The sequence below is a fragment of the Tachysurus fulvidraco genome, chromosome 2 (assembly GCF_022655615.1).
Source record: "Tachysurus fulvidraco isolate hzauxx_2018 chromosome 2, HZAU_PFXX_2.0, whole genome shotgun sequence".
NCBI lineage: Eukaryota > Metazoa > Chordata > Actinopteri > Siluriformes > Bagridae > Tachysurus > Tachysurus fulvidraco.
In genome coordinates this window covers 31288945-31306484 of record NC_062519.1, presented here as the reverse complement: position 1 = coordinate 31306484, position 17540 = coordinate 31288945, and the positions used below count along the sequence as shown (strand labels likewise).

General features: G+C 37.0%; 1 protein-coding gene across 1 annotated transcript; it reads left to right on the top strand.

The window, feature by feature from the left end:
• malt2 (MALT paracaspase 2) lies at nucleotides 1-16858 on the top strand. Its single transcript, XM_027159066.2, has 17 exons — nucleotides 1-368; nucleotides 4931-5101; nucleotides 5891-6057; nucleotides 6303-6430; nucleotides 7786-7921; nucleotides 8014-8195; nucleotides 9661-9757; nucleotides 10166-10210; nucleotides 10303-10344; nucleotides 10499-10702; nucleotides 11115-11292; nucleotides 12194-12268; nucleotides 12357-12484; nucleotides 13145-13294; nucleotides 14491-14648; nucleotides 15494-15631; nucleotides 16082-16858. The coding sequence occupies exons 2-17, from the start codon at nucleotides 4965-4967 to the stop codon at nucleotides 16505-16507; spliced, it is 2391 nt and encodes a 796-aa protein (XP_027014867.1). The 5' UTR covers nucleotides 1-368; nucleotides 4931-4964; the 3' UTR covers nucleotides 16508-16858.
• Nucleotides 16859-17540: the final 682 nt, after the last annotated feature.

Genomic DNA, 17540 nt, shown 5'->3' with positions numbered 1-17540 from the left:
CACACACACACACACACACACACACACACACACACACACACACACACGAAGCTGCTGCAGTGTGAAGGTTCCATGCAAATGCATGTTAGAAAGAGGAACTGCTGCTGTGAGCACAGAAGCTCTTTACAGAAGCTCCAGGATTCAGGATCTTGTAAAACTATGTGCTGATGATCAAACTTATAGGATTGAATCTGACGGACAAGAAACTGATGGATCTTTTTCTGATCGCGGTTTTTAAACCCTGACTGTTTTCTGTTCTGTTGTTTGTTTGTTTTTGTTTTTTAAATAATAAAACCAAAAACAAGAAAAAGCTCATTAAAGGCCAGCGAGTGAAGACACTTCCGGGAAACCTTACTACTACAACACAGGTACATTATATTTACACTCATCATGCCTCAATGTGATCCGTTTCATATTTAATATTGACATTGATTCCATTCGAGCTCATCTGTGTACAGATATAAGATATAAGGCACCTGTCACTCCGAGCAATTGTGAGAACAACATACTGTAAGTGAGTGAGAGAGAGAACACAGCTTGTTTAGTTCATTCACAGTAAAGTGATTCATTTGCACCGAATCACTAATTGATTCATTTGCACTCTTGAATTACAGCCATGTGCTGATAACTCTACACTGTTCACTTGAACAGAGAGCAGATCTTTGAACAATAGGCTCTAAAATGAAAGTCATGAACACTCCTGTGTGTGATGTGTGTGATGTGCTGTCATAGAAAAGACAGAAACGGATCACGTTGCCACCACAAACTGCAGAATTTTCCTATAACGGTGCATTCTAGAGAGTTTTATTCATCTAAACTCACAACAATCTATGAGTGATTCTAACTTGTTTGTTCATAAAAGAGCATTTTTCAAACAGGTAATTGTTGCGGGAACGTCAGTGGAACAAGTTAGTTCCTGTTACTTAGAGTGATTAACACGAACAAGCCCTTCCCTCATCAGCAGGATGTTTACTAAAAGTCTCCTCACAGAAAATAGTCCATATCAAGGATCAGATGTTTGAAAGCAAAAAACAACAACAACAACAACAACATTTTAAAGAATCCATTTATTGTTTCTAATCCTTTTAGAGAAAATCTCAGGTAGAACCCCTTTATTTTTTTAACTAAGAGTATGTTACAGGTATTAGTTGGTTCCTGTTGATTTAATGGTGTAATAAATTACATTAGGTCAATGACACATAAGGTCAATATTTCATATCGGTACAACAGTGTAATTAAAAACTCACTAATTGTATTTTATGAAGCTGAATTAAGCTTCTAACCATTATCTATTGATAAGAAGTTGTTGAAGGCATATCATAAAGTCAATTACCAATAGGAACTAAAATACTATTTCCTTTTCAGCAGCTAGTTAAGACATGGAGTAAAAAGAAAAATCTATTTAATCGAACATTTTGCAGGTATGATATAAATGACATTGTATGAATTTTGCATTAAATTACATCACAATGCACTAATCCAAGAGGATTCCAGGAGCTTTTAGTACTTTTATAAGACTGGACAGTTAAATTATTACACTTTCAAGTAGCTGATTAATTGTTAAAATCTGTTTTCTTCCAAAAAAAAACTTTCATTCTAATTACTTAGTACATATTTTATATAAGTATTGCTTTTTAATGAAATCTAAAATGTACAGGCATCCTGGACACTGCAGCACGTTTACCTTTGCTCCTATATAGTGCTTCCCATGACATACTGTTTTTTGAATATTTATGATGGACAAGACACATCATTTATTACCTTTATCACCAGTTGAACTTAAGTTGAACTTAACACCAGTTGAACTTAACACTGTATTATGTTCAGGAGTCCTTATGAGGTGTCCCATTGTCTACAGTCATTTAAGGTTTTATAGCAATGCAGCTGTAATCTTTATTTAACCTGGATTTTTGTGTGTAGTTTATATTCAGGAAAACAGAATTCTGAACAGAAGAGTTCAAAACATTTACCCATGAAATGGCAGTGTGGGCAGACACAAAGGTGCCCTCATAGCCAAAGAAAAAAGAAGAGCCTTAAGGACAATTTTAAAGAAGCAGGAGACAATCAACACATATTGATACACGAACTCAAGCACAGTTTGGATGATAAACCCACTTGTTGCTGTTCAACAACATCATAACCACAACATTAGCTGTAAAACACCAAAATCTAGCCACTTTTTCACTTTCTTAAACTGATCATATAGCTGATCAGTCATCTGCCCCCAGAGCAAATTGTGATTGAGTTATGACTACTAGCACATTCACTTATTGCTGTACTGTGGTGGATTGTCTCAGAAATCAAATATTTTTTGGCAGTAGCATTCTAAATTGATATCGATATGCACATTTCGGGCATTTGAGAGAACCAGGTGCATTGACATTGAAAACAGAACACAGTAATGTAGCCAAATTTCAGTAATGAATAATACCGGGGAAAACAAAACACCCAAAATCCTTATCCTTTATCATTTCTGATGGCAGATGCAAGTGGACATGGAAGACTATTTTCAGTAACCTTTGATTGAAATTTACAAAATTCAGCAATTCAGATACTTATCTGTAAGAAATCATTGTTTATGTTCATTAGAGCAACTGAGTTAAGAACATAAAGTCTCATGTTGAATTTTGAAAACCGTATTTTTAGCAGTATTATTTCACTTTTATATAAAAAAGGTTATATGAACACAACGACTGTATAATAACTGTACGCACTTATATATTTCCATTAGATTGAATAGCACCAAGCAACAACCTTTTTGTTTATTGTGTCTTGTTTAAAGATTTTTAAGTCTCTCTGACCACATATTCAGGTTTAAGACAGGTTATCACTTCAAAAAAGGGCTTATGGCATCATTTGACAACCCTCATTGACGGTTAAAAAGTAAAAGACCTAAATAAGCAAAGGCGTTTGCAGTGGTGCTTAATTAAAAAAAAAAAAAAACTTCAGTGTGATTTTAGATAGAATACTGTGATAGTGAGTGAGTTGTGAAGAAACATAATGCAACATTGACACGGAAAGTACCTTAAATAGAGGAACAATATGATAATGATTGGAATTACATGTAAATTCCCTTGGGCAATGAGGTTAACTAATCGGGTGAGGTTGTAAGTGGTGTGTGTGTGTCTGTTTGTGTGAGAGAGAGAGAGACTGGAACTGAAAATATAGGAGTGGGTGGAGTTCAGGGGTTGGCTGTGATCGAGGCTGGGAATGTTGGTGTGGTTGGAGCTTAGTGTGATGTAAAGTCACCTGCAAAATTATGACACACTGGTTTAAACTTTCTAGAATACACTACAAAGTTATATCTTTGAGTATAGTTAAAATCCATCAAAACATTTCCAATAAATTTGAGATTTGATGTATAGTTGTAGCTGGGAATATTGTTACGGTTGGAGCTCAGTGGCTTCGTGTCATTAAAGCTGATATCGTTGGTCTGGATGGGGTTAAGGGAGTGGGTGTGGCTAAAGCTGAGGTTGTTGGTGTGGTTGGAGATTTTTGTGTTGTAACCTTGCCTGAAACTTGATATAAAAAACATTTTAGAATGTTAGCATTGTTAGAGTTGAGTGTTTTAATGTTTTTGGAGCTGAGTGTTGGCATTGAACCTGAAAGTATTGGTGTTGATATTGATGTTGAGAGTGTTGGTGTAGTTGGAGCTGAGAGTGTTGGTGTAGTTGGAGCTGGGAGTGTTGGTGTAGTTGGAGCTGAGAGTGTTGGTGTAGTTGGAGCTGAGAGTGGTGTTGTGGTGAAAACCGAGAATCTTGGTGTTGGAGTTGAGTGTTGGTGTGGCTGAAGCTGAGAGGGTTAGTTTGGTCCGTAGTTTGAAGTCCATAGTTTTGGTGTGGTTACATCTGTGGTTGGTGTGGTTGAATCTGAGAGGGCTAGTGGGGTAAAAGCTGATAGCACTGGTGTGGTTACGGCTGTGGTTGAATCTGAGAGGTTTAGTGTGGTAAAAGCTGATAGCATTGGTGTGGTTATGGCTGTGGTTGGTGTGGCTGAAGCTGAGAAAATTAGTGTGGTCAAAGCAAATAGTGTTGGTTTAATTATGGCTGCATTTAGAGTGGCTGAACCTGAGAGGATTAGTGTGGTCAAAGCTGAGCACGCTACTGTTAACATCTCACAGGAAAAATTAAAATACAGCAATGACCATCACTTTCTCAAGAATCACTAAACACATCACAAACATATCAGTATATAAATATTAATGGGTGGAGTTTTCACTTAAATGTCATGTGTTTCCTGTTGGTTTCCAGAGAGTGTTACCGCTTGACTAAACCGTCGCCTTGTGTGTGATCAAGTTTTCTGCTCAGTGATATTGTTGGGGTTCAAACTAAGGATCCGAATCCTAGAACCTGTTCACATTATCTGTGCTAGTTAAATAAATGGTCATTCATAATAGATAAGCTATGTGTGTTTACAGGTTGTTTACTACAATGCTAGCTGTTTTTGTTATTGCTGTTTATGCTACAGAGTTGGGATGAGATGTGACTCACTCAGAATGACTCACTACAAGGTGGGGTGGCTGGGTTGGTGGGGGATGTTAACGACTTTCACATCCTTCAAAAATGTATCTTGGCAATATCTTGAATGAACATTTCCTCATGAGGAAATTATTATACAACAGTTATTCATTTATATATATATATATATATATATATATATATATATATATATATATATATATATACATTGTGTATTCTCTAATCCTGTGATTAAAGTTTAGTTTTCTTAGATTAAAGAGAATAAAGTTTAATTTACAATATATTTCCATGCTAATTACCACTTGTTTTGTGGTAATCCAGTCACTGTAATACAGTTTTATCATCCAGTTTAATGATTTCACTCGTATTATAGGTATACAGTGTGTGTGAAATATGTTTTTTGCATTTATGTCAAATTACTTTGATAAAAAATTGCAATTTTGATTCCACAGTTGCTGGCACTTGTTGAGGGAACATTACTGAGATATGGCCGATGGCAAATTGGGCTTGGAGACTCTGAGTGAGGATGTGCGGAATAGACTCGCAGAGATGCTGGACAACTCAAACTGTGGCTGGAGGCAATTGGCAGAAGCAGTTAAAGAGCAGCCACAATTCTACTACAGGTGTGATCTTGTGGAATATTCTATGTTTCTTGTTTTTAGTCTGTCACACTATTTTTGCAAGTAATCCCTGTTTCACTGTAGTCTTAAGTGAAGCGAAGTGAAGTGACATCCGGCTAAATACGGTGACCCATACTCAGAATTCGTTCTCTGCATTTAACCCATCCAAAGTGCACACACACAGCAGTGAACACACACACACCATGAACACACCCGGAGCAGTGGGCAGCCATTTATCCTGCGGTGCCCGGGGAGCAGTTGGGGGGGTTTGGTGCCTTGCCTGAGACTCGAACCCACAACCTTCGGGTTACGAGTCAGACTCTCTAACCATTAGGCCACGACTGCTAATTGGACTAAATATTCTAGCACACAAGCTCCACCCCTTTGTTTCAAAGACGTCTTAGACGTCTTTATAAGATTTAATTTTTCACATCAGAATATTTGCTGTTAACAATTTTTTTAAACAGTTTCTTTTGGAAAGTTTAACACCATCACCAGTGTTTAGAAGAAAAATGCACAGAATGACCTGATGATGTGAGAAGCAAAGTTAGTTTTATATATATAGTTTATAGTTTCATACAGCCACATTCACAATAGTATCAGATGACCAGTTAGGGACAGCCCCAAGTCCTATGGGATAGGCTCCAGGTTTCACATGTGCATGTATGGGATAAGCAGAACAGACAATAGATGGATGTATGGAATTAAGTATGGTGATGAACGTTTACAGTATTCCACTTACTCATATATAGTTGATCATTTTTTTGTGTCCATGTTCCTCCCTGTGTGCAGTGAGAAGGAGATGACCAGCTGCTCTCTCCAGGTGCTCAACGCTCGTGGCAGTCCTGGCCGATACCTGCTGGCTCTGCTCACTGACAGGAAATGCACACTGGCTTATTTGCTGCAATGCCTTAAAAAGATTGAACATCACGGGGCTGCCAGTTTCCTCATGGCATACAGTATTTACATACATTTTTCTTGCTGTTCTTCACTGACATTATTATTAATACAGCTAATTAATGTTGTGTTCCACCTCTAATCTTAAACAGCAGCAAAAAGTAAAGCTACACATATACACAGAAAAGTAGTTTAATGTTAATAATTAAAATTAATACATACACTGGTATTAACCCATTACCAATAAATAATAATGGATTATTATGGATGATCAAGTGTGTATGTGTGTGTGTTGTTTTACTTACAGTGGTGCCAATAGAAATAAAAACTAATCCTCAAAATGTGCAAGTGCCGAAGGGCAGCACAGTGACCCTCAGCTGCAGAGCCATCGGTCCACCGGGACTCAGCTACCAGTGGTTCAGGAAGGAAGATGAGGTGAACTAACACAATGCTACTGTCTTTACCTGTTTAGACATTTAAGTATGTGTATCTGTATTCATGTCTGTATCTGTGTCAAGCTCTTTGCTGTTTAGCTCCAAACAGCTGTCTATGTATATACATATGACTTTTTTTCTTTAGATTTGAACATTACAACAATGCCTTTAGAAACACTGGAAAAATCCCCAGATGTACAATATCCTCAGTGTGAGCATGGAGTGTGAATTCAGTTCCTCAACCTCAGCTGCATGAACTTAGTTAATTTTTTATCCTGCTCATGCGATTACCGTTTATGTTTGGATCTGGTTGTGCTGTTTTTTGTTATATCCCTCGACTAAATACAAGCCTTCCTTAGAACTAATTAATTTGTCTAAAAAACATCTCATAGCAAGAAAGAACATCTAATTCAGACATCATCTCCAAAATGTAATCTCCACTCATTGGCATGCACACATTTTGTTGCTTGTTCTTGAGATATTGTGCTAACAACAATCTCCCACATGAAAGTTAAAACCTCCTTATTGTACAACTATTTTGTTGAGTCCTGTGGGATCAAAGTCTGTAAACACAAAACACATATAGTGTTCCTCTTATTTATATCAGTATCATCTGTTCTTTCTAAATAATGTATTTATATTGAGTTACATTCCTGGTGTGAACTACTGTAACAAGCCAAACAGGATGTGTTAAGAAAGAAGGATAGTTCGGGTAATTTAGTTTCAGGAGGTCTATTTATAATTTGTTTCCATATTAACAGCAAGCACAGCCAATCCTCTACCAACACACACAAGCACAGCCAATCCTCTACCAACACACACAAGCACAGCCAATCATCTAATAACACACACAAGCACAGCCAATCCTCTAACAACACACACAAGCACAGCCAATCCTCTAACAACACACACAAGCACAGCCAATCCTCTAACAACACACACAAGCACAGCCAATCCTCTACCAACACACACAAGCACAGCCAATCCTCTACCAACACACACAAGCACAGCCAATCCTCTACCAACACACACAAGCACAGCCAATCCTCTAACAACACACACAAGCACAGCCAATCCTCTAACACACACAAGCACAGCCAATCCTCTAACAACACACACAAGCACAGCCAATCCTCTAACAACACACACAAGCACAGCCAATCCTCTTAACAGCACACACTGTATCAATACAGAAATGTGAAGATTGTACTTTTTAACTTGCAGCTGAAAACAGTTGTTGCCTCACCGATGTCTTTGTTGATGTGAACCAGACAAAAGGAATATTCAGACATTTAGTTTGAAAATAATTAAATTTGATTTTTAATGATGTTAAATGAAATAATGTGTTTTTTTTAGCTGCCTGGTGGGAATTTGCCAGATTTGATTTTGAACCCAGCTCGGGAAGGTGCCTACATTTGTCGCGTCAGTGCTGGGGAGATGTACGTGTTTAGTGCATGGGCCCACGTCCGACTGCTACGCTCTGCTGATTCAGGTGACTTGATTAATCCTACAATCAGAGCTTGATTTACACTACAAATTACCATGAGGCTCAGGCTGAGTGGATGTGTCTTGATTTCTTTGCAGGCTTTGTGAACTTCCCGTCATCAGTGAGTGGGCTGTGTATAATGCAGCAGCCCAAAGCTCAGGTCTTGTCTGAGGGTGATATTTTATATCTGGAATGTTCTGCCCAGGCCAACCCACCTCCCCAGTTTCAGTGGTACCACAACAAGCAACCTCTACTGAATGCCATCAAACATTTCATAAAGGTGTAAATCAATCACTCCATCCATCCATCCATCCACCCACCCACCCATCCATCCATCCATCCATCCATCCAATTAGTATTTTTAATTTATTAGTGTATGAATGTTATACGTTTGACCTGTTTATCGTTACATGTTATAAAACATCAGTAAAATGCAGTGGCTCCTGGTTTTACTTGTGTTACAGTATCTCACAGAAGTGAGTACACCCCTTACATTTTTGTAAATATTTCATTAGATCTTTTTATGTGACAACACTGAAGAAATGACACTGTGCTACTATGTAAAGTGAGTGAGTGTACAGCTTGTATAACAGTGTAAATTTGCTGTCCCCTAAAAATAACTGAACACACAGCCATTAATGTCTAAACCGCTGGCCAAAGTGTCATATTGTTTGGAGAATGTCCAAATTGACACTGTCCAAAGTGTCAATATTTTGTGTGGCCACCATTGTTTTCCAGCACTGCCTTAACCATCTTGGTCATGGAGTTCACCATGCCATGAGTTGCCATGTTGAACTTCCAGTGATGAGTATGAGAGAGTGAGAGCGATACACCAAATTTAACACACCTGCTCCCCATTCACACCTGAGACCTTGTAACACTAACTAGTCACATGACACCGGGGAGAGAAAATAGCTAACTCTGCCAATTTTTTACATTTTCACTTAGGGGTGTACTCACTTTTGTGGCCAGCGGTTTAGACATTAATGGCTGTGTGTTCAGTTATTTTTAGGGGACAGCAAATTTACACTGTTATACAAGCTGTACTCTCACTACTTTACATAGTAGCACAGTGTCATTTCTTCAGTGTTGTCACATGAAAAGATCTAATAAAATATTTACATAAATGTGAGGGATGTACTCACTTCTGTGAGATACTGTATACTATAATAGAAATATACATCACTTCTTGTCTCTCTGGATTGTTAATAAAACACTGAATATGCAGCTTGTCATGTTACAGAGAAAGCACAAATACTGTAGTATACTGTCCCCTGGCACATGAAAAGGTGTGTGGATAATTAACCAACAACTGATTTAAGAAATCAAGCACACTGTGGTATAAAAGTCTTTACAATCGAGTTGAATTCTCAAATATGATTGGAGTGAAGGTGCATTATTTCTCCCATACAGTCATATGAACGATTAATACTAAAAGGATAATATTAGCGTGTTTGTTGTAATTCCATGTGGTGTCTATAGTAATGCCTTACACGCAGGAACTTGTATGACAGAGATACTCCACCCATTACAAAAAATCGTTTAACAGGGTAAACAAAGTAAGATTTTCATAAAATCACTTAACTTTCATATGTTGTAATTCCACATTGAGGTTGGAAAAGGTTCTTTGACATGATTAGTTATTTTGCTTTTATTTTTTTACATTTTAACGGGGTATACATTTTATATCCATTATATCTAAGTGTGTGTGTGTGTGTGTGTCTGTGTGTGTGTGATGTTTTAAGATTCCATGTGTAACTACAGGAGACAGAGGAACCTACAGTTGCAGAGTATTCAATCTTTATCATGAGATGTGGAGTGACAACGTGCAAGTAGACATTGGTAAGAATGTTAAACACCATAAAGACAGGTGACATAAAACAACCAAGTCATCATGAGTGCTTTGGTGCTCATTTAGCATTGATTCTACTATTTTATGGAACTGTAGTAGATCTATGAACATACGGTTCTAACAAAAGATTTTCCCACATTTGGTGTTTTGATGTTCTTTTTTGTGCTATGAAAATAGAAATGTTTCATTTTGGGACAAAGTAATTAGCCAGAAGAACATTGTGTTGATTTGCAGCAAAGGTTCCCTCGACAGAGATACTATATGTTGAGTCCAACCATGTAATACAAATATATAAATGCCACCCAACATAGTCAGTGATGTGTTTTTCCTTTAATCTGTCACTGTAAAGAAATAGTAGTAAGCTTCTTCTATAAATGAATGGCACTGTTTTAATTCAGGTCCTGGGTCATGCACGGGAGGCTACTGGGAAACAGATGATGGACGTATGATACATTTTTATCACATCTATTTAGAGTTATTATCATCATGATATATATAACAGCTTAATCCACTCATGGGTGCACTTACTTTTCAGATAAAGCCAGTTCTCTTCCACGACATATGGGGGATTTATACGGTATGGTACAGTTAAATTTCAAAAAACAAATGAAACCTGTACAATTTCATTCATAATGTCTTGTAGTCCACTAATGAGCACACTACCTGGAAGTGTTTATTATTAATGCTGTTAATCTTAAAGCATTAATATCAAATTTCTTGTATGTTTTTAGCCACAGACAAGGTTGCACTGCTGATGGGGAATATGAATTATGCCCACCACCGAGAGCTCAGAGCTCCTATGGCTGATGTATATGAGCTGAGCAACCTCTTGCGGCAACTCGACTTCAAGGTGGTCTCGCTACTCGACCTCAACCGGCACGAGATGCACCGAGCCGTCACCGAGTTCCTGCTGCTGCTCGGCCGTGGAGTCTATGGTACACCTCTGCTTATTCTAGTGGTCATATAGTGCATATTTTATGGAATTTTGATTTTTCAAGACATTACTCTGGAAAGTCATGTGTGAATTAATATGCAATAGGTTTATTGGATATTAAAGGGACACGTGTTAAATTCCAAAGAAGAAAACATAAAACAGGCTCAGAATAATTATAAACACAAGACTTTGCAGAATGTGTATGATTGCAGGTGCTTTATGTAGAACAGGAAATCGTGAAATAATGCAATTTAGCCTAAACCACATGCATGATGAAGTCCACTTGACACTCAGAGAGGATGCTGTTTGTTTATTGCTAGTCCAGTCCTATACACCAAATGTAGGTATTTATATTTCTTCTAATGACCTCTGGGTGTATAAGATTATTCTGTCTGTGTGCCTGTATGATGCAGGGCTGCTTTATTATGCTGGACATGGCTATGAGAATTATGGAAACAGCTTCATGGTGCCTATAGACGCTCCGGCCTCGTATACGTCGGATCACTGTCTTTGGGTGCAGGACGTTTTACAGCGCATGCAGGAGCGTCAGACTGGCCTCAACGTCTTCTTGCTTGACATGTGTCGCAAGCGGTGCGGTTTATAACATCCTCTAACACTATCAGTGCTGGCACAGTATGAATATGTGTTGTAAGGTCAATATATATAGTGTTGTAAGGTCCACAGAGAAATGTGTTTCTCAGGAAATAATCTGTATTTACGATATTTCGGTTTTAGATGAAAACATGTAAATAATAAACATTTTGGGACATGATGTCATAAAATCAGAAAATAATAATAAGTGACAGGGTGGTGATGTGAAGCACAACCCAAAGAATTTGATTCCTCTTATAACATGGCAATTTGCCAATCATTGCCATTTGTATTTATTAAAAAATGACAAATCATACATATTATTCAATTATATGTATAAAAAGCAATCAAAAGCTAAAAAACCTTTCTTTAGGGATTAAGCCTCTCATTTTTCTTTCTTTCTTTTAGAGTTAAAAAGTACAGAAAAATGCTTGTCATGTTACTGAGAAACCACATAGCACAGACAAACTCCTCGATCCTGTCCCATATTTGAAAACTTACTGAGTGATATGAAACACTGACACTCGAGATTCCTTCCATAAAACCTCACCATATCTATGATTATTTCTTTTTCTTTCTTAAACAGCGGTACGTTTTTATACATCTCTTTTAGTCTTTGATAATGTGGTGTGTCTTCTATACAAATCCCTGCATATGATGCCTTAGATTCGATAACATTAAAATAAGTGCATTGACATAAACCTATGATTTGGAGCTGTACTACTGTCAGAGCTGTTGTTATAGAAACACCTCCTGAGCAGAATTAGAATTGATAATTTCTATAACAATAACATTCCATAATGTCAATTAATATATCAATTCCATATTGTTAATCTATTATGTGAAATAAAGCTCTTTTTCCACTCTGTTCAGTCTCTGCATCTGTGCATTACTGTTACAGAAACTTGAATGATGACGTCATTCAGCAGCCTGGACCTCTGAAAGTCACAGCAAACATTGTGTTTGGCTATGCAACGTGAGTCTTACAAACTTTGTTCATATGCTGGTTGGTAAATCATGACGATCATGAAGATGCAACTGAATGTTTGTCTCACTGAATGCAGATGTGTTGATGCCGAGGCATTTGAGGTGAACAAAGATGACCTGTCCAATGGAATCTTCATGAGCTTCCTGAAGAAGAGACTGATGGAGCAGGAGAAGGTCACTGTCATGCTGGATCGAGTAGCTGAAGGTTCTGGGCCTCACCTTATTTCATTAATTATTAGATGAGTCCAAATGAGCTTGTGTCTGAGCGTTGAATGAGGTCTGCTGTAAAGTATTTATTTAGCATGCAGTGATGTAGTATTCATTATCATTATCACGACAGTCGAAGTTCTCGGACATAGGGGAGTTTTTTGCACTTCCCGATTTCTCATTAACATGACATGAGTTTTATTTGTCTTATTACATTGAAGGTAGAGAAAAAAAGAGATGCAGATGAGGATATTACTGTTATAGCTGCTTATAACCTACATAATAGCAGAAACTAACTTGTTCTGAAAATGTTTCACAACATGAATTGTAAATATACACAAATATAGTACAAATTTAAAAATATGTATCTTGGGTATATTGCTTCATGATTAGAACATGCAGGATAACAGCAATCTGCCAAAAGGTTTATTAGCTGGATGTAAAAGCAGTTGCTTTAAAGTAAACTCTAAATATTTGGTTTGTGCAAATATGACACTTCTGTTTACATTGTGATGGTTATTTAGAATCTTCACACTTTTGAGGTTTGAGCTCTGTTCTGACACGTTGGTTATTTTTAGCCTTGTTTGAACTGCATATCATAGAGTATTTCCTGTGGCTGTTTAAGAGCATTTTGGACATGACCTGTTTATGATTGCAGATATGGGCAGGTATGAGTTGACCCGTGGTCGTCAGGCCCTGGAGCTGCGCAGTAACCTTTCTGAGCGCCGGACTTTAACGGATCGCATTCAAGCACCAGAGTGTCCAGTTATGGCATCAACACGTAACTTGCAGTGGTCCATTGCACATGGTGAGATTATCAGCTGATATGTTTCTAATACAATGGTGTTTCTCAGATGAGGTTATTCCATAGTGTTAAAAAATAGACAGGGCACATTTGCACAGTTCCATATCGGGCCACCATAGTTTTATCATAGTTTTATATGGCCTATAAAATAGGAAACAGTAACCTATGACAGGACATGTAGAAAAGTAAATGCTATATATATCGCTATACAGTTAAACAAAAAAGGGGGGATATGGACACATGGTTTAATTCTGTGCAACTATATAAATACATTACACAAGTCAAGTTCTAGTTCTCAAAAATGTGTTTGTTGAACTAAAGTCTGTGAAATGGACACTCTGAAATCAATCAGTTGAAATAGTGAGGTGTGGCAGTGCCTGAGGAGTCGTTTTAAACTTTGATGAATTTTGCAGTCTCTTTCTCTGCCAAAATACTTTACAGAACATCGACCTAAAAGCTCTCACTAGTGGTTATAATGTGGTGCATGTCACTCGATTAGATCCGGAGGTATCAGTCTTTCAGGCACCTCACAACTGCAACAATTCCCAGGCTCTACAAGAAAGAAAACACTCTTAGTCCTCTTTTGCTCTTATAATAATCTCCACCCTTCTCTAAAGGTCTTGCTCTAGATTTTCAATTGTGTGGCTTTGGGGATTTGCTCATTCAGCCACAAGAGCTTAGATCAGATATTGATTTTGGGTGAGTTATTTGCATGTAGTTCAGTGAGGTTAACGATAGAATTATGTGCAGGACACCTGAAACCTCTCACTCCAACCTTGACCATGTCTTTTTGGAGCTTGCTGTTCAAGTTGGAACAGGTCTGGCTTTTCCAATCAAAGGAAATCTTAACAAACTTAACAAATCAAACAACGATATTCTAAACATTTAAAGACTTTGTGACGGGGAAGTCCCCGTTATATATAGATGTGATGATCAGGGGTCCACATACTTTTGTTCATATAGTATAAAGCACATGCTTTAGATGAACTCAAAAATAAATAAAAAAAATAGAATAATAAAGTGTGAGACAATTATTTTGTTCTTGAATGTAGGGCATTAAAAGAATGAAAATAATCTAAATGTTTCTGTTGCTGCATTGTCACATTTGTGAATTATGAAGATTAGACAAAAAATTATTTCAATACACCTTAACAAAAGCACTGACAATGCCGAATTGTTGTTATTTTTTGGTGTTACAGCTCTGCCAGAGAGTCGTGTGCTTCAGTTTGACTGCGGCGTGAAAGTGCAACTGGGTTTCGCAGCGGAATTTTCTAATATCATGATCATCTACACCCGGATTCTGGAGACACCCACAGACATCAGTACCTGCTCCGCTCAGCTGTCTGATTTCACTGAGGTACATTTGTATAACAGAAAGTTCTCTTCATCTGTTGGACACAATAGGGAAGTCAAAGGCTGTTAAGGTAATGACTTCAAAGCTGCTAGAGCATAAGGATAACAAACATTTGATGGTCCACAATCATCAAAAATCATTCTGACAGTTGCTGAAACAAAACACTTCAGGAGATCAGAATCAGGTTTTCCTACAAAAGCACATTTTATTTTATACCTAACATAAATAATATGTTGTTTATGCCTTATGTTATTTTAAGAACTTTTTTTAAGTATATCTATGGCTCACTGGCCACACTGGGTTTTAAAATTTGACAGTTAGGCTAGACCAATTACCTAAAACATAAAGAGAACTTTTATTCAGTTTTAGTGGGATCATTGTTGTTGGTTACCCTTTTTTGGGTGTCAACTTTTCTTTTCTTTAGTCCATTCAACGTTAAAATATTAGGGCTTAATGTAATAGCAAACGTGTGAGGAACGAATATCTGTGTGTAGAGACGATAAACTCGGCTTTAGCAAAGGTCGGTTGTGTTTGGAGTTCACTATCTAGTGGAATCAAGTGAAACACAATGTCTTGCAGGAAAAAGGCAAAATGAACACGGTCTTTAGGACAATTTTTAAATACTCACTGCTCAGAGGAAGTGTTGTTGTTATTATTAGCACTAGCAATGAAGCTTCATGCAATAAAATCATGCAATGTAACAACATGCAGTGAAACCTTCAGACATGCCATTTAGAGAATCACAAGAAAACTGGGACATTATTCAGTTAACAAAAGTAATCACAGCAACTATTATATAGACATTTGATAGGTAGACATAATGACATTTGCATGCAATATTGTTTTAGGGCCCAGAGACCGACCTTAAGCGTACCAACCAAGCGAGTCTTCGAGATGCTGGGAGTTTGCTGTTAGTCATGGACGAACGTCTACCACCGGAACAACCGCAACTCTTCACTCGTCTTTGTGCACTTCAAAGACTCAAGGTCATTACTGGTTTGCCTTCTCAGGAATACTAAGTAACAACTGGTTGCTTCAGTGGCTGTGGTTACTGAAGAGTTTCTGAATAAATTCTTTCTAATTTTTCAATTAACTGTTCATGAATATGCAACTCTGTAAACATATTAGTTTAAAATACACCCATTATCCATCATGTCTTTGCTTACTTGTACATACTGAGACAAATTTATTGTCACTTTGTCTCACACAAAGTTCAACTGACACAATACAACCTCACAATTATTATAAAGAGCCATCTGTATCATTAGCATTTTATTGCTCACAAATTCAGAGAGATCTGAGGGAAAATTTTTTGATTGACTTAGTCTATCCTTCCCAAAGTGTTTTTTAATATCAAATTAACTCACAGTCAGATTATTTAACTGTATTTTAACATAGCTACTGATTTAATATGTGTGTATTTATTCTCCGTACAGAGCGAGCTGTCATTCACTGTGTGTCTTCACTATCAGTACACTCATCTTGATGAGGAGGTGCAGGAACAGCGAACAGTAACTGTAGGCAAACCTCTGGTTTCCAAACTGAACCTACACGAGCCACAGAGATTCCACACTTCATTATCGTCTGATCCTCAGTCTGCCAACATGCCACCTTACTCATCTTTTGCTCAGGATCTGCATACCAGTTTGCCTTCCTTAGAGGCTTCCTTCACTGAATCAACCGATTCCTACTTGTACCCACATGCTGAATTCTCTTCTGCTTCTGATCTGAAGAGGAGAAATGAGCCAGAAGAGACCATCAGCCCTGACTTCCTAAAGTCAGAGGAAGCCGGAAAGTCCAAAAGTTTCACTCACACTAGTTCTGACAAACCTTTCAAATTCAGCAACTTTCATTCATTTTAGTTTAAAGGTAAAAAAGGTATTTTCTGTTAATATTTAATTTAAAATGGTGCCAACTGTTCAGCGGTGGTTTCCTTGTATGCAATGTCTTTAAGGCCTCAAGGCATTAAAACAAAAACATGATTATCCTTATGGTGCAAGCACTTAACCTGAATGTATATTATACACTATATAGATTAATAGTCATTTTTTTTTTAAAGAACTTTAAAGTTATGTGTATAAATGTCTCTCTGTTAGGAATCACAGGTCTAAGAGTGTGGAACAGAACATTTTGGACTTACAGAGGCAATTGGTGGAAGATGAAATAATGATCTTAATGTATTTAAAATTAAAAAAAATATATAGTGTTATTTATTTCCTCTGTTCTAACAGGAAATTATTTTAAAGACAGTTGAAAACCATGAAATATTTGTCAAATATGAGAATTAGTTAAAGAGGTCTTAAGGATGAAATTTCATATATTATATTAATATTATAATATTGTTACAATAGTTATTAATATATTTGTTTTTGCATATAAGCAAACAATTCAATATAAAAAAGCTAAAACTCTGCTTTACCATGCACATGGGATAAATTACAAAGAACATTTTTTTAATGATTAATTTTGAGTTTAATACTTTCAGGTTATGCAATATATAATTTGCTGTATTAATTATTTGCACAAGGAATTTTATACAATAGACTAATTGCATTTTTATGAGTTGTATACAGGTAAAACTTTTTTTTATGGTCATTAAAAATAGTGACACTTGTGATTTGTGATAGTATTTTAAAATAGATCTTAAAATATAATCAAATCAAATGGGGAGGCAAGTGAAGGGTATGAAGTTGAGTGTATTGGAGTCGTGTATTGGAGGTGGATGGCACAAGAAAGGATATACTGTAAGGATTGAGTGGAGGGAGTGTATTAGGGAATCCCTAGGTAATGGTTGAGTGGAGGCATTGTATAGGAATTGAAGGTAAGGAAGGAGATAATCACTTAGTATTGAGTCGGATAGAAAAATTATTTAGAGATAAGTGGGTACAAATTGTG

Excerpts from the sequence above, each read along its gene's own strand:
- malt2 (XM_027159066.2), top strand. The coding sequence starts at position 4,965 with ATGGCCGATGGCAAATTGGGCTTGGAGACTCTGAGTGAGGATGTGCGG. Across the intron at positions 10,211-10,302 it reads CTGGGAAACAGATGATGGAC|ATAAAGCCAGTTCTCTTCCA; the intron begins GTATGATACATT and ends CTTACTTTTCAG. Across the intron at positions 15,632-16,081 it reads GTGCACTTCAAAGACTCAAG|AGCGAGCTGTCATTCACTGT; the intron begins GTCATTACTGGT and ends TTCTCCGTACAG.